Genomic DNA, 18,095 nt, shown 5'->3' with positions numbered 1-18,095 from the left:
ATCAGGTATAGAAAGGAATAGGCAAGATCTGAATGGAGAGTGGATATGGATAAAGGATGAGTGACTAAGTAAAGAGGAAAACCCAGAACTGATTATCAACTTAGAATAGCTCCATTCAAACAGATTTAAAATTCCTTGAAGGTAGAGACTATGATTCATGTTTCTATTGTAACTTCTCCTGCCACCAACAGCCAGGATAAGGCTATAAACTCTGTTAACATTCCAAACAAAAAAATCAGGTTCTATATCAAGGTAACTTTCTGTACACACAGAGTCAATTCAGGGTGGATGAGAGCTATCAACAGAGTTCCTAACCCTATGGTTAGAGGGAAGTTAGGTTGAAGGGCTATGGACTCACCATACTCTGGAGGTCCATGCTAGGACAGAAAACAACCAGATGCCTCACTGGTTCATTATCAGGATTGAAAGTGATAGTCATAGCAACAAAGGCATCATAACCATGAGCTTGGCAGAAGGCATCTAGCTCTGCTGTGAGGTTGGATTTCTGAAGGAAGACCTGGAAAAGAAAAAAAAAAGGGAAGGGAGATGTGAGAACCATACGGAGGTACTCATCAATAAAAACCCATGTTTTCATGGAGTATGCTAATGTACAAAGAAAATTACCTGCTATGTTCAAATATTTATTGAGTACCCACTATGTATCTTATTGCGCATGTAACTCCATGTGAAGTGCAACTGGAGATACAGAAGAAATCTAAGAGTTTCTGTCTCCAATAAGCTTTTAAAAGCTTACAGTCACAATTCCTCATCTTCTAGGTGCCTTATATACAAACAGAAAAATAATCATGCACACAAAGTAAAGGACAGACACAGGAAAAGAGAACTATTTCCCCACTTATTCTTTGCATATTCATGATCTTCATTCATATTTTAAAAAGTATCTTGCTACAAATGAACAAATAAGATGGAATAAAAATACAAATATAACATCATCTGAATAATTAAATATAACCATAATAATGTAACACTATTTCCCCATCTGATCTCTTTTGTATACGTACACTCAAAAGTTTTGTTACTATTATTTTTTACAGTTGTCAATATACTTTGTTCTTATAATTCTTTGCATCAATTCATGTCTTTTCACACTTCTTGATATTCCTCTTATCAATGCAAATCTTAACATTTTTAATAGTGCAATAGATTGAAATAGCACAATTTCATTGTTCAGTCATTACCATGTTGTTGTTCATTTATGCCTCAATTAATGGCATAAATAATAAATTAATAAATCTGGAGGAATTACCCCATGGAGGCTGCTCATACACTCAATAGCCTTTTAACTGTCCTAGCTAAAACTAAGAAGGCCCAGCTGTTCCATGAACAGAGGAACACCTGGAGGGAAAACCTGATGGAGTCATAAATTTTCAAACTCTGGTCCTGGTTAACTGTAAATTCTTTAATGGTTAGGTTCTACCAAAGAAAGGCACATGCCACCTCAAATTAATTCCTACTGTACTACCTCTCCAATGCTGCTCATAAAGCCTTGGAACAAGTTGCATGCCCATACGAACTTCTCCTAAACTTTAATCCATATTCTAATCACAAATCATCTTCCATAGCCCCACTTGAACCTGGTTCACCTATGAACTATTGGGGATCCTTTGGAATCCCTGCTCCATCATTAATAAACTCTTCTACATCCTCAAACATTTCAAAAAGTATTCTTTCTACCCCTTCACCTAAATGGAAATCCAGGTCTCTCCTGAAGACATTACAAGCCTTACTATCCTCTCCCCAAGTGGTCATTCCTTCTGCTACTCAACTGTCACATTTGCTTGTTTTTTTATATCTTTAGGGCTCAGCACAGTGCTTGGCATATAGTATGCACATAATAAATGGTGTCTCTGTTTCTGTGCATCTATGTAGCCATCTCTTCCCTTTCTCCATCTATCCCTTCATCCATCATCTAGGATGTCTAGGTCGTTCTTTTTTCAAGTTTTTTTTTTTTTTCAAATCTTATTTGTTTATTTTTAGTTTTCAACATTCACTTCCATAAGATCTTGAGTTCCAAATTTTCTCCCCATCTCTCCTCTCCCCCCACCTGAAGAAGGCATGTTGATACAGGCACTACATATATATTCACATTGAACCTATTTTCACATTAGTCATGTTATGAAGAAGTATTAGAGCCAATGGGAGAAACCATAAGAAAGAAGAAACAAACAGAAAAACAAAAAAGAGAGAGAGTAAATAATATGCTTCAATCTGCATTCAGACTCCATAGTTCTTTTTCTGGATGTGGATGGCATTTTCCATCATGAGTCCTTTGGAGCTATCCTTGGACCCCTGTACTGCTAAGAAGAGATAAGTCTATCAAAGTTAGTTATTGCATATTGTGCCTGTTACTGTGTACAATGTTCTTCTAGTTCTGTTTACTTCACTCAGCATCAGTTCATTCAAGTCTTTCCAGGTTTTTCTGAAATCCACCTGCTTATCATTTCTTATAGCACAATAGTATTCCATTACATTCATATAGCACAACTTGTTCAGTCACTCCCCAACTGATGGGCATACCCTCAATTTCCAAATCTTTTCCACTACAAAATTCTTATAAATTTGACTCAGTTCTCCATATATTTTAGAAATAAGGCCTTTATCAGAGAGAGTTTGTAAAAATTCCCTCCTAATTTTGGTTCCATTGGCTTTGTTTGTAAAGTAAAAAGTTTGATAAGTAAAAACTTATCAATTTAATGTAATCACAATTATTCAATTTGCACTTCATAATGTTCTCTATCTCTTGTTTGTTATAAATTCCTCCGTTCTCCTTAAATCTGACAGATTAACTATTCCTTGCTCTCCCAGTTTGCTTATAGTATCAGCTTTTATATCTAATCATGTACCATTTTGATTTTGTTTTGGTATATGATATAAGATGTTGGTCTATGCCTAGTTTCTGCCATACTATTTTCCAGTTTTCCCAGCAGTGAGTTCTTTGGGATAAGTGAGTTCTTATCGCAGAAGGTGGAGTCTTTGGGTTTATTAAACAGTAGATTACTATAATCATTGACTATTATGCTTTGTGTAGCTAACCTATTCCACTGATCTACCACTCTATTTCTTAGCCAGTGCCAAGCAGTTTTGATGACTGTTGCTTTATAATACAATTTAAGAACTGGTGTAGCTTGCCTACCTTCCCTAGCATTTCTTTTCACTAATTCCCTTGATATTCTAGATCTTCTGTTCTTCAGATGAATTTTGTTATTATTTTCTTTTAGCTCTATAAAATAATTTTTTGGTAGTTTAATTGGTATGGCATGGAATAAATAAATTAACTTAGGGTAGAGTCATCATTTTTATTATAATACCTGGGCCTACCCATGAGCAACTGATGTTTTCCAATTATTTAGATCTGACTTTATTTGTGTGAAAAGTGTTTTATAGTTCCTGGGTTTGTTTTGGCAGGTAGACTCCTCAAAATTTTATAATGGAATGAAATTAAATGAAATTTCTATCTCTCACTATTGAGCTTTGTTAGTAAAAAAGGCAGGTGATTATGTGGGTTTATTAGGTCATTCTTTCAATCTTTTCAATTACTTTAGTGTTTTATTTTTCTCTTCCCTATCATCCAGTATTCATGATGACAAGTCCTCTAATAGCCTGATGACACAACTGCTCAATTCCATAACCTTCTCTATGCTATCTCTGCCACACAAAAATGTGGTCATGACTTAGAGCTTACTTTAAGAAATACATTACAATCTTGAAATTCAACCCTCCAACCCAAATCTCATTTGTTAGTATGGCCTCTTTAATTTTTCTTTTGCTACACTTAATTGTGTACATGTTATGTACCCCAGCAAAAACAATCAGCTTCTTCAGGGTCATGATGATGTTACTGTTTCTTTCTCTCCCCCATACTTAGCACACAGCCTGGCACATAGTGGGGCCTCATAAATGTCTAGAAGATTGAAATGAACCTCTTATCTTTCTGCCTCAAGAAACAGCTTGTAGGCCAGTTAGGCTGGAACTCAGACAAGTGAAGGAGAGTAATGTGAAAGAAGTATGAAAAGGCTGGCAGGAGCTCAGCTTTAGAAGGCTTTAAAAGTCAGGCTAAGGAGTTTACATTTTATCCCAGAAGCCACAGAAAATTACTGAATATTTCTGAGTAGGGAAGGACAACGTCAGACCCACGTGGAATAAATTGGAGGAGATACTAGAAGTAGGAATTACATCTTGATCTGATTCTTGACTGTTCCTCTAGGACCTGCTCACTCATGAATTTTCAGCTTCACCCTCACTACAGATACCTTCCCATCTATCTACAAACACTCTCAGGTCTCCCCAATCCTAAAAAAAATCTACTTCTCTTAACTCATCTAAACTATTTAGTTACTCTCCCATTTTCCTTCTCCCCATCACTGATAAACCTCTTGAAAATGTGGGTATTCTTAAGGATCTAAATCCTTCTCTGTGTTTTTCTTGTTCCTCACCTGCTGATTTCAGTAACTTCTACAGCTTCAACTACTTCAGTCATGCAGATGGTGGTGCACAAAACTCTGTCCTGACCTCTCTTCTGAGCTCCAACTGCCACTCAAGACACCTCCACCTGGGTCTGAGGTCCACTTGGACCTCAGAGTTAACACATTCAAACCAAGTTCTCCACAAACTATCTAATTTATGTCAATATACTTCACTTAATCTTCCATGTTCCTATCCTTGGGGTTGTCTTTTTGACTCTTCTCTCTATCCACACCTTCCTCTGATTTCCCAGACTTCTTAATTCCATCCCTACGAAATCTATTGAACTTTATCTCACCTCTCTTTTCATTGCTACCATCACAGTACAGACCCTCAGCATCATCTAATGGGATTGCTATAACATACCTCTTACAGTTCTTGCCACAACTTTATTTCCCCTCCAATATGTTCTTCATACCCAATAGAATAATCTTTCCTTTAAAAAAGTTTTATTTTTCTAATAACAAGCAGTTGTTTTCCTTCCCTCCCAATTTAAAAGAATAAAATAAAAACACAATCCTCATAACAAATATGCAGAATAATCTTTAAAATTTATAGAACCAATCTTCTGCTTAAAAACCTTCAGACGCTCTCTTCTGCTCACCAAGTACAGTTCAAACTTCCTTGCCTACAGCGTAAGGGTCTCTTCCAACTCAGTATCCTCTTATCAGGCTTATCTTGGGTAACCTGTGGTCCAGAACTTCTGGGTTATATGTATCAGCTTGGGGACTTCCCAGTGTATCTGTGGCTTTTGCGCTTAACCAGGGTTTCCCAGAAACATTAGAATTTGGCTTATATATGATGGCCCTTAGGTCTCATGTGAATACTTAGGATAACAAAATATTAAACACAGGCCAGGCTTTATTTAACCAAGAAATACACAAGACAAATCTACCTTCCTTCCCTCTCTAGTAGGCCACATCTTCTGTAGAGACGTAGCTAATCCTACAGATAGAAACCTACCGTAGGGTTGATACTGTCCTGTGAGAAGACGGCAATTGTTTCCACCATCGAGTTCCACCTACACTGTCCTTCAATCTCAACACTGCAACAATGAAGTTGAGGCCCGATTCCTCACCCTTTTATGTTAAGGAACAAAGTCTTGGGTTAATATCTAAAGTGTATTATGGCTCCCATGCAAGGGCAGGTTGGATTTTGTGCCTTCCCATCATCACCTCATGGTCCTGTTCTTTGTTATGTCTTGGCTCTGGATGCCCCTTGGTCCAATGCCTCCCAGTTGAAAAGTTCTCTGCAGCTTTATTGTTGTCAGCTTAAATTCCTATAGTCACTGGCTTGATCCAGAAACTTTAATTCTTAACTGTTGCCTTTGTAGTAGTCACATAGTTCCCAGAAGGGACCATGTAGCTGAGAAGTAAGCCCATGTATATCGTAACAACTTCCATCTAAACCACTTCTCAGCTCTTGTTTCCTGTCTCTTCCAGTCTTCCAGCCTCACTTTTTGTGGTCTAAGTATAAAGGTATAGCTCTGGTTGACCAAAAGGACTTGAATCATCCTACATATAATGTCAATGGGAACAACCATGACAGACTGTGAATTCATACATTATCAACATTTTGACCTTGCTAAGGGAATTTCACCTTGTAAAGGGAGACACTGTCATCAATACCAGAACAAATTACAGAATAACAATATTTCAGAATTACAGAATTCAGACCCATACCCCATTAAAAAATCCCACTTACAGCCTTTTTCTGAAGCCCTTCAGTGAGAAGAACCTTGCCACCTCCCAAATTAGCTCATTCCATTTTTGGATCAATTCAATTCCTGGGATGTTTCCCTAATATCACATTTAAATCCTTGCAACTTTCACTCATAGTCCTGGGCACTCTGGGGAAAAGAGAGCAAGTCTGATGCTTCTTCTACATGCCATCATTTTCATAAACTTGAAAACTTGTCTTTTCTATCCCTCAACCTATTTTTACATGGCATGGATTCAAGGCCCTTTATCCCTTTATGATAAGAAGATCACACAGTTATCTTCTTCTAGACATTCTTCAATGTCTTTTATTCAATGTATTTCCAGACCTAGACACAATATTCTAGATATTGTCTGTTTAGGGCACAATTTAGTGTGCCTGTCTATTTAGTGTACCTTTTCATGTCTAGAAACTGTTCAATAAATATTTATTAAACTCCTACAAAGTGCTTCTATGTGCTAGATGCACATGGGAGATAAAAACAACAATGAAAACAATCTCTTCCCTAAAAGCCTAGAGTTACATCTCTCTTTAAGATAGCTTAAAGTCAGGTTTAGCTTTAGTTTTTTGGCTACCATATTACACTGTTGGCTCATACCATGCTGGTAGCATATAACGAAACCTCCAGATCTTTTTTCAAAATGCTATCTAACCCTACCTCCTCTATCTTATACCCACAAATTAAATTTTTTAACCCAAATGTAAGACTTTGCATTTATTCTTATTAAATTTCATCTTTTTAGAGTGGTTCAATGTTCTAGCCAGTTAAGCTCTTTTGGGATGCTAATTCTATCGAGTGTTTTAGCTATACCTCTTAGTTCTGTGTCATCTATAAACATGATGAGTGTGGTGCCTATGCCTTTGTCTAAATCACTGACTTAAATGATAAACAGCACAGGGCCAATCACAGATCCAAGGGCACTCTACCAGAGGCATCCCTTTGGTCCTATGGAATCATGTTTGTCATTGCAATAAACAGAGTTCTCAAGTCTTTCCAAGTTGTTTTTTTCAATATACTGTTGTTGTATAAATTGTTCTCTTGGTTTTCCTCACTTTGCTTTACATTAATTCACAGAAGTCTTTCCAGTTTTCTATGAAATTCTCCATTTTGTGACACGTTATAGAGCAAAAATATTCCACTACAATTCATATACCATAATTTGTTTAGCCATTTTCCAATAGTTGCCTACCTTTAGTTTCCAGTTTTTTGCTATTATAAAAAAAAAACTGTTATAAATATTTTTCTAACAACCTGCTCTTGAAGCTGTCCTTTTTCAGATATTCATTAGCTATTACCTTTAACATTCTATATTCTAGCATTTTCCTAGGAATCAATTACTGGTCCATAGTTTGCAGATTTTTTGAAAATGAGGACATTCATCCTTCTCCATTTCTGTGATACCTTTCCTATTCTCCATGATCTTTTAATTATCATTGACACTGGATTGGCAATTACACTTGTCATTTCTTTCAGTACCCAAGAATATAGTTCATCTGAGCTAGTTGTCTTGAATTCATCCAGAACAGCTAGGTGATCTCTTACTACCTAATTACTTATCTTGGGTAACAATTCCCTGTAAGGTATTTTTGTTGTCTTTTCCTATCTAAATGTCACTCTCTTTGGAAGAGAAAACAGATGCAAAACAGGAATTGAGCTGCTCTGACTTCTGAGAAAGAAGTTATCATGTCCTAGTCACCCCAAGTAGCAGTCCTAGGCCTTCTTTAATACTTTCCCCCTCAATATAGCAAAAACATAAAAACCCTCAACTTTCCATACCTCTTTCTTGTTATCCTTAGCTATTCCCCTCAACCTTGGCTCATTCTGACCCCTTTTGCTCCTGAAAGTTTTCTACAGCACTATGCCATACTTCTATATCTATTCTATATTTGCTCTTCCTTCCCTTTTCTACATATATTATAAAAAAAAAAAATCTGAGTTGGAATTCCTATTTTTTCTGTTCACTGGAATCATTTCTCTTTGTGTTTCCAAAATTTCATTCTTGAGAGTTTCCTACTTCTTCTGTAGAATTTTAGGCCAGGGGATCCTCCCTATCCTGACAGTGCAGGAAATCAACCAACTGAACAGCTATTGATTGAACAGCTATTAATGCCTGCTATGTACCACACTCAGTGATAGGGATACAAAGAAAGGAAAAACATAGTCTTTGCTCTCCAGTTCACCATCTAATGGGAGTGACAACAAGAAGGCAAAAAATCTGTACAAACAAACTATATTCAAGATGAATGGGAAATAATTAAGAGAAAAAGCAGATACTAGAGGTTGGAAATGCTTCCTGCAGAAGATGGGATTTTAGATGAGCCTTAAAGGGAGCCAAGAGACTGAAGAGGGAGAGCATTCCAGGCATGGAGAAGTCAGGGAAAATGCTGAGAGCAGCCAGGACACCAGTGTCATGGAACTGAAGAGGGCCTGACAGGGAATTAGCTGGAATGAGATTGGAAAGTAGAAGGCTGGGTTATGATGGGCTCTGAATATGAAACTGAACATTCTGCTTTTGAACCACAGATCAAAAGGCAGGCAGAAGGGAGTTACTGGAGTTTATTGAGTGGGAGATGGAACACAGTCAGACCCATGCTTTAAGAAAATCACTTTAATGGCCAAATAGAGGATTGACTGGAGTGAGAAGGAACTTGAAACAGGTAGAGCTAACCAACAGGCTATTGTAATAGTCCGTAAGTCACGTGTTAGGGAGTATCTTAGAGAAATGTTGCAGAGGTGAAATGGACAGGATTGGCAAAAGATTGAATAAAGGCTGTGAGAAATGGTAAGGAGTCCAGGATGACTTCTAGGTTGTGAGCCTGAGAGACTGCCATAACAGTGTTGTCCTCTATGGTAATAGGGAAGGTAGGAGGGGGGAGGATTTATGGGGAAAGATAATGAGTTCTGCTTTGGATATATCTGAGTTTAAGATGTCTACAAACATCCAGTATGAGATGATGAAAAGGCAGTTAAGATGTGAGACTGGAGGTCAGCAGACAGACTGAGGCAGGATAGGTAGATTGTGAGAATTCTTAGCTTAGAGATTAAAATGAATCCAATGGGCCAATGAGATCATCAAGTGAATGAGTACAGAAGGAGGAGAGAAGAGGCCCAGGACTGAGCCGTGTGGAACAATCACAGCTAGCAGATGTGATATGGATGAAGATTCAGTAGACAGAGAAGGTACAGTCAGATAGGTAGGAGGAGAACCGGGAAGGAGGGATGTCCTGAAAAACTGCAAAGAAGACAATATCAAGGAGGACAGGATGATCAACAGCATCAAAGGCTGCAGAGAGGTCAAGGATAATGAAGACTGAGAAAAGGCCATTGGATTTGGCAGTTGAGATCCTGATAATCTTGCTGATAGCAGTTTCAGTTGACTGATAAGATGGGAAGCCCTAGCGAAGAGAGCGAGAGCAAAGGAAGTGGAGGCACCTATTGCAGATAGCCTTCTCAAGGAGTTTGGCCCAAAAAGCAGGAGAGATTTGGGACATTCGAGGGAATGGTAGGATCAGATGAGGAGACATGGGCATGTTTGTAGGCATTAGGGAAGCCAGTCAGGAGGTAAGGAAAAGCTGAAGATAAGTGAGAGAGTAGAGAATGACAAAAGAAGGAATTTGCTGGAGGAAAGGGATGGAATGGGATCACTTGGACATACAGAGGAGGTCTTCTTGGCAAGGAGAAGGGCCACCTTTTCATGGAGTAGTAATAGTAGTAGTAATAACAACAGCAGCGAACCTATGTACAGAATTTACTATGTGCCAGGTACTGTGTTAAGTAGGGCATCGAGATAGTGTAGTGGAGAGAGTGCTACGCCTGGAGTCATCTTCCTCAGTTCAAATGTGGCCTCAGGCGCTTACTAGCTGTGTGACCCTGGGCAAGCCACTTAACCCTGTTTGCCTCAGTTCCTCATTATTAGGAAATCAATCTACTACCTTTATCAAGAAAACTTCAAAGGGGGTCATCAGGAAGAGTTGGACATGACTGCCCAGTTGTGTTAAGTGCTTTACAAATTATTGCATCTGATCTTCCCAACAACCCTAGGAAGTAGGTGCTATTATTATTTCCGTTTTGCACATGAGGAAACTGAGGCAAACAGGGTTAAGTGATTTGCCCAGGGTCACACAGTTAGTGTCTAAGGCTAGATTTGAATTCAGGTCTTCCTGACTCCAGAATCACTGCTCTATCCACTTCACCACCCAGGTGCACCTGTGCTTCATGTGAGACAGGGATGAAGGAGGAGATAATGGCAGAAAGCATATCTGGGTGACACAAAATAAGGAGATGAGAAGAAGCACCTCTCAGTGAATGACCTCCATTTTTTCAGTAAAATATAAGGAAAGGTTCTTAGCTAAGAAGATGGTGGAGGTGGAGCTATGGGGAGGTTTGAGGAGGAATGACAAGTTATGGAGCAATTGGAAAGTCAATAGATTGTATTCAGATAAGGAAATTTCAGAGGTCATAAACACAGAGTCAGTGGTAGCCAAGGGGTCAAGGCTGGGAAAGCAGGAGAGTACAGTTAGTGCAGGGACAATGGTCTGGGAGAAAATTGAGGGGTCACGGGATTGAAGGTCACAGTCAAAGAAAAGAATTTGGTAATGGAAGGCAGAGGAGCAATTGGAAAGTCAATAGATTGTATTCAGATAAGGAAATTTCAGAGGTCATAAACACAGAGTCAGTGAATTTGTGAGTGATGGCAAGATTGAGAATATGACCATCTTTGTGTATAGATGAAGTGAAGTGGAGAAATAGGCCATGAGAAATCAGTTGGTTTAGGAACTGGGAGGACAGGGTGTTTGAAAGAGTTGATCAATATGTATGCTGAAGTCCCCTAAAAGAAAGGAAGGAAGGGGAGGGACCTGGAGGGAGGTGGACAACAATTATCAAGATTGTGACTGGGTGATAGATATGGATTAAGTGAATCTCCAAGGAGGAAGAGATTACTGAGTAGCAGTGGTAGGGGGGAAAACCTTTAAGTGGTAATGGGGAAGAAGGAGTATTCTAATTCCCTCACCTTGACTAGTGAGTTGAGGCAGAATGAATAAAATTGCAGCCAGTTTTGGAAAGAGTGGCCAAAGAGGCTGCGTTATGAGGGAGCCAGGTCTCAGTGAAAGCCAGAAGATGGAAAGAGTGGGAAAAGAAAAGATTTAAAATGAACACAAGTTAATTGCCTATGGGCCAGGCATTCCAGAGGGCACAGTGGAAGGGGTGGGTAGCTTTACAGGAGTACATGGTGGGGATAGAGTTGGGTTGAAAGGAATGGGGATAAGAAATTAGGTAGTGGAAAATAGGGAATAATCTGGATGATAACCTACAGGAGTTCAGAATCACTGGGATGTGGAAGATATGACCAGCTGGAAGTCTGTTAATCTCAGGGAGAATTTTTACAACCTAAGGGTAGAGTCAGCTAGGTGGCACAGTGGATACAGTGCTGGGCCTAGAGTCAAGAAGATCCATCTGAAGAATCAAAATTTCAGATCATCCAAAGGGCAAAGGAGGGATAAATGATGAATGTACATAGTCTGTGACATATTTCCACTGGTAACCTATGGGCATGAAATGGCATAGGCAGTACACTAATAACAGGATTGCTGACTGACCTAAAGCCACAGACTAATTAAGAACTGAAGTTTTGTCATGTGTAAAATGAGATGCTTAGACTAAATGATTTCTAAGGTCTCTTTCAGTATTAACATTGTATGTTTCTCAAATACTTACTAGCTTCATGACTCTGGGCAAATCACTTAATCTCTGTTTGCCTCAGTTTCCTTATCTGTAAAATGGGGATAATAATAGCTCCTACCTCCACACTGCTCTAGTGAGAATCAAATGAGATAATATTTGTAAAGCACTTGACACAGTGCCTGGCAAGTAGGAGCTTAATAAATGTGAACTCTCTCTCCCGTCCTATCCCTTTAGAATATATGGCAATGTAAGTGAGGCAACAAGAACTTGGAGAAGAAAGGGTAGTGATAGTCTACTTCCCCAACATGGGGACTAGATTGGAAACTTGATGGAATGCAACTTGCTCCTAACGCTTCTGCATAAGGAGACAGGGATGTTGGAATGGAGCTTTTGATCTTCTCACAGCAGGGTGGAAGCCAGTAAGAAGATGAAAGAGGTCTGATGGTGAGGCACCCTCTTCTCCTCTTCCCTCCTGGGACTGGAGATTGAGTGAGAGACACTAGGGACAAGGGGGAAGGTGCCTACCTTTCTTTTTACCTCCATTCCTCTACCCTCCAAATCAGCTGGATTGCACTGAAGAAACTGCAGCCCTTCTTATGAGCTTAAGCTGTTTCTTGCCACAAAACCCCATTATTTTTTAACTGAAATTTCTTCCACTGACATGGTGTAGTTGCTAATCTTAGAACACTCTCTGAAGAATCAAAATTTCAGATCATCCAAAGGGCAAAGGAGGGATAAATGATGAATGTACATAGTCTGTGACATATTTCCACTGGTGACCTATGGGCATGAAATGGCATAGGCAGTACACTAATAACAGGATTGCTGACTGACCTAAAGCCACAGACTAATTAAGAACTGAAGTTTTGTCATGTGTAAAATGAGATGCTTAGACTAAATGATTTCTAAGGTCTCTTTCAGTATTAACATTGTATGTTTCTCTAATACTACCTTAAATACATCAAGTGTAGTGTGGAATTTCAGGGGAAAGATAACCATAAAGCATTGATTTGTCTCCATCATACCTATTCTGAGTAAACTCCCTTATACCTGGCTTTTACCTCCAAATCCATGTATATTGCACTAATGGCCAGCATGGTACCATTCCCAGAGATTGTCTTCAAATCTTTTCTCAGCATCTGCTCTGTTGTCAGCCCTGGAAAGTGGACAGGTAAAGGGTGAAGATATGGAATGAAGGGGCAGGGCAGAGGAAGTGCAGAGGGCTCAGAGGCCATGAAACCTTAGTCTGATAAAGGACTAGGACTAATGAGAAGATTTAAAGGGACTGTACAATGGGAGTGAATGGGCAAGACAAAGAAAAAAATCATCCAAAAATAACATAAAACAAATTTGGCTAACTCTAATGTTAACACTGTAAAAAAAAAATACAGATTTGCAGCACAGTTTGAGTAGAATCTAAACAAATGATCTCAAAGATTAAAAAAGAGTCTAAGGATGGGAGCATCATGTAGATGACTAGACTCACAGAATTTCACATCCCAGAAACATTAACCCTGCACTTCTCTTGGATTAGGGGCAGGTACCCAAATTCAGTTCTATTCCCTCCCCGCATATGGATTCCAATCCCTCCATCACTTGTATTATATCTCAGTACCTATGAACTCAGTTAATACATGATTTACTTGCTTTAAAATATATGTTCTGTTTCCCTGATCAGACAGGGAGCTCCTGAATGAAGGGAACATGTCTCTTAATACAGACTCTCCCAAAACCACACAGGTGTCAAGAATACACCTAGCTGCTGGACAATATTCCTTATAGACTAATTAAATAATTAGTCTCATTCAAATCCTGACTTCTTTCTGGGTTATGTTTACCAAATAGCCTAAACTATCTCTCATACTTCCTAATTGCCCCAAACCATGACTATATGTTCAAGAACAAAAGAAGGACAAGAGATTTCCATTGGTTTGCCCCCCTACTGTGCTAAGAAGGGAAGTGGGCTTAATGTTTCATACCTGATATATCAAACTTTGCCTTCTGCAGGGACTCAAAGATGTTGCTCCTACTAGGTAGGTCTGGAAAGTGGGCTTCTAACTGTGCCACATATTTGGAATCTTTTGGGGTGACCTTGCCAGCTTCAGGGGCCATGTTGACACAATCCAAGATTATGGTCCCTATGGGAAAGAGGAATAATGGTACCTGAAATTCTGCCCTCACACACTACCCTAAACACTTCCTTCAAAGTAACTGAACACACAGCATTGGAAGGAGTGGAGTAAATTCACTGGAGGAAAAAGGGCTGGGAAGCACTGTGCTGATTTTATTTTCTCCTTCCCTTATAAACTGAGAATGAAGACTAGTTATCAAAATCCCAGGCAAGTAGAAAAGGAAAAAGACTCTGAGGTTGAAGTAGAAATAAAAAGAAGCAGAGTTGTTCCAGGCTTGTAAAACTTTTATCAGAGGCAAGGATAGATGAGATTTCTCAAAGCAAAATAGGCAAAAATCAGTGATGTTGGGCTACTAAACAGCTTGCAAAGTGCAGGTTACTACTATTCCCTTCTGTCTTCCTCCCCACAAATGTCCCAAATGAAAGTTACCCCAGAAGTCTTCAGACAAATACTGAATGCTATTTATAGGATAGCTCCCAATGAGCAAAGGGGAAAAAGCTCTTTGGTCTGTACTGAGATGGACTTGAAGAAGATTCAGTCATTCCCTCCCTGACAATCTCCTCACCATGCAGAAGTGCTGCAGTTTGCCAGTCCAAGATTTCCGGTTTCCCCTGAAGAATTCTCTCAGCCACTAGAGTGGCACAGGACCCCACCAGTTCTGCTGTTACTCGGCAGGGAGGAGGGTGTTGTTGCTCCAGGGGCCGGTGGTCCAACACCTCTGTTACAGCTTTCTCTAGAGCTGCGTCACTGCTGTGAGGGGTGGGGGAGAGAGAAAAAAATAGGGATATGGGAGAAAACTCCAACTGTCCCCTACTAATCTATGGGTCTCACAAAAAAGTCATATATTGGTCCTCAGGGGACTCTAAAGCTAACCCTCCAGGACCGTTAGCCCTTTTCCAGATCATTAATTCAAGTATCACACTTTCCCTCAGTTCACTTGTACAATTCTTTTGATAACTGCAATCACCTCTCAATCATGAGTGGATTACCTATCTTATATACTATCTGAAGTAAGTATTTATTTCCAAACTGTCTTTTCTTTGCTACTCAGCATATTTTCTGGGATGTCTCCATCCAAAATCTAGCTACCAGTTAAAGTGTGTGCTGGGAAATGCAAGGCTTATTTTAATATTAGTTTGAGTCAAACATTATTAGGAAGATAAATTTATGTATTATGATGATTTTTCCAGTAGAAAAATAGGAATGGGATCATTACATTAGTATAAAACAAAAACAAACACTACCAGAATATTTACAGAATCTACTGTAAGATTTTACTCAAAGGTAAGCAAGAAGTCATACGGCTTTATATAGGAATTTTCTGATCTCTCTTCAAAAGCAGAGTTACAAGGACATTATACACTGGCTACCATGGCAATAATATTAAGCATTACTATAAATAATACACCAAAACCAAGCAAAAAATGAATGGGTTATTAACTGTTTTGGATTATCCATGACACTACTTACTGTAGAGCAAAGATTTTTGAGAGATTACTTTTTATTTTTTGGTTACTACCAGTCTGTCACTCATCTTCAACTATTCAACTGAGAACCTCTTGCAAAAGATTATGTGTTTTCCAATATAGCTATATAAGCTCTGCACACAGGAGGAATACTTGATAAATACTGATAATTAATAACTGTTACCCTTACCTTGGCAGGATATGATGATCAACAAGGGTAAGGGTAAGTTGTCCAGTCTGGTGCAAAGCATGAAGGTCAATTTCATCACGGAATATCAAGGAGGACTCTGGGATGTTAAGTTCCGAAAGTAGAAAGACACTATCACCTCTCAGAACTAGTTCAGAGCGTGGGATATTTAAAACTGGCACAAAGGCTGCCTTGGACTCAGATGTCTGGGTAGAAAGGTGAAAAAAAATTTGGTGTATTAAAAGTAGATGGGAAAAGGGAAAGCTGGTCACACACACACACACACACACACAGATGGCAAAGCAGGCTGACATAATCTCAGGTTGGGACCTTACTTTGTTATTATCTATGACACTAATCATAATATGAACTTTAAGTGACAGACATTTTTGTGCTTGTTTATCTATATATTTTAAAATACCACCCTTAAAAGTAAGGATATGAAAATCAGTGAAAAGACAGATGACTTTGAAGTCTAAGTGCTAGAAGGAAAAGACAATTATTAGTATACAGAAGCCTGGGAAAATGGAATCAAAGACAGATAAGTGGAAAGCTGAATTAGGAAGACTACACTACAACCTTACCCCAGGCACTCACATTTTCCAGGTAGAAGGCCAGGGTAAGAGCAGACACCATAGAGTCCAAGTCACAGGCCTCATTTCCCAATACAACATGAAGAGGTCGGGACTCCTGAAAAGAGAAAGGAGGTGGCTAGGAAAAGAGGGAAACAGGAAACTAAGAAAAATCTAAGATTTCAACTGTCTAATAAGACAACATATCAAAAACTATGGATTGCAGAAAAAGGAATAATCAGAGAAAAATTTTTATCTCTAAAGGCTTCTATCAATAAAACAGAGAAAGAGCAGATCAATGAACTGGGTATGCAATTATGAAAACGAGAAAAAGAACAAATTAAAAATCCCCAATTAAACATCAAATTGGAAATCTTAAAAATCAAAGTGCTGAATATATATAAGAAAACCACTGAATTAATAAATAAAACTAGGAGTTGGTTTTATGAAAAAAAACCAATAAAACAGATAAACCATCGGTTAACATAATTTTAAAAAGAGAGAAGACAATATAATCACCAGTATTAAAAAACGCAAATGAATATATACCACTAATGCAGATGGAAATCAAAGTTATTTCATCCAATTATATGACAACATAATTATATATCCAATCTTATGCCCATAAATTTAACAATTTAAATGAAATGGAAGAATATTTACAAAAATATGAACTGCCTAGATTAACAGAAGAGGAAATACAATATCTAAATAAATCTATTTTTAGAAAAAAGAAATTGAACAGGCCATAAATGAGCCTCCTAAGAAAAAAGCATCAGGATCAGATGGATTTACAAGTAAATTCTACCCAACATTGAAAGACCAACTAATTCCAAATTCACCACAAAGGTCTTGTGAAAGAAGATGCTATCCACATCCAAGGAAACAGGAGTGTATACAGCATGGTTTCACAAATATATATATTTCAGGGTCTCTTATTCACAACAGCCCCGTGAAGCAGGTGGGCAGTATTTTGATGATGTGTCCATTTCACAGATGGGGAACAAGAAAAAGAACAGATATAACAATACTGATTTTATGGCCCTCTTCCTATCTGAGCTGAAGAGACCTCTTGGTTATTCTCTAATTTCCTTAATGAATTCATATCATTCCCCACAATGATTGTTTCAAACTTTTTCTTCTCTCTTCAAAGCCACAACCACATTTCAAACCACCACATTTAGAGAGATACTGTATTAAGTGTTCAGGAACCTTACCCATTTTCTTCTCTTTCCCTCTCGACATATAGGCAAACCTATTCCTTTGCTGAAGCTTATTCTTCTTAAAAGTTCTCTTTTTCCTCCCAACCCTCCCTCTCCCACATCCTCAATCTCCTCTTCTTTATTGGTTCCATTCCATTTCCCTACAAAAATATTCATCTCCCTAATTACTGGGGGGGGGGGGGAGGGGAAGGGGAGAGGGAAGAGAATCCTTCCTTCGACCCTTCTACACAATCCAGCTCCAGACACCCCCCCCCACCCCAACCTGACTCAATGATCCTTCTCTTCACAAAAAAGAAGTACTTTTGGACAAAGTATTCTAAACCCAATACCATCACCTCCTCAAGATCTACTCTCTTCTTAACCCTCTTACATTCTGGCTTAGGTGCTCACTATTCGGTGGAAATGGCTTTCTTAAAAGTGACCAATGCTATTATTTTGGCAAGTCATTTAACTTATCTGGGCCCCTGGCAAATCTCAAGACAATTGCTGAACTGAATGGATAAGCAAAGGTAGAGGGAGCTTCCTGGCTGGGAGTGATTTATAACAATGCTAAAAAAAAAAGAGTTACCAATGATTATTCAGTTCAAAGGCCCTTTTTTCAATCGTCTTCCATTTGTCCTCAGCAGCTTTT

The 18,095-nt window shown here is 38.7% G+C and overlaps 1 protein-coding gene across 5 annotated transcripts in view; it reads right to left on the bottom strand.

Annotated features, from left to right (window-relative positions):
* Positions 1–18,095, bottom strand: part of PRUNE1 (prune exopolyphosphatase 1) — a 48,207-nt gene that overhangs the window by 3,260 nt on the left and 26,852 nt on the right. For 3 of the 5 annotated variants that reach the window (XM_072644741.1, XM_072644743.1, XM_072644744.1), the window contains exons 2-7: positions 16,267–16,359; positions 15,673–15,875; positions 14,582–14,766; positions 13,864–14,022; positions 12,946–13,040; positions 359–517 (exon numbers count right to left, since the gene is read on the bottom strand). In XM_072644741.1, the coding sequence (XP_072500842.1) occupies positions 359–517; positions 12,946–13,040; positions 13,864–14,022; positions 14,582–14,766; positions 15,673–15,875; positions 16,267–16,359 (894 nt within the window). Of the gene's footprint in view, positions 1–358; positions 518–12,945; positions 13,041–13,863; positions 14,023–14,581; positions 14,767–15,672; positions 15,876–16,266; positions 16,381–18,095 lie in introns of all 5 variants that reach the window. The other 2 variants (XM_072644740.1, XM_072644742.1) reach the window with 2 other exon arrangements.

Source organism: Notamacropus eugenii, chromosome 2, assembly GCF_028372415.1.
Source record: "Notamacropus eugenii isolate mMacEug1 chromosome 2, mMacEug1.pri_v2, whole genome shotgun sequence".
NCBI lineage: Eukaryota > Metazoa > Chordata > Mammalia > Diprotodontia > Macropodidae > Notamacropus > Notamacropus eugenii.
This window is presented reverse-complemented; position numbering and strand designations above follow the sequence as displayed.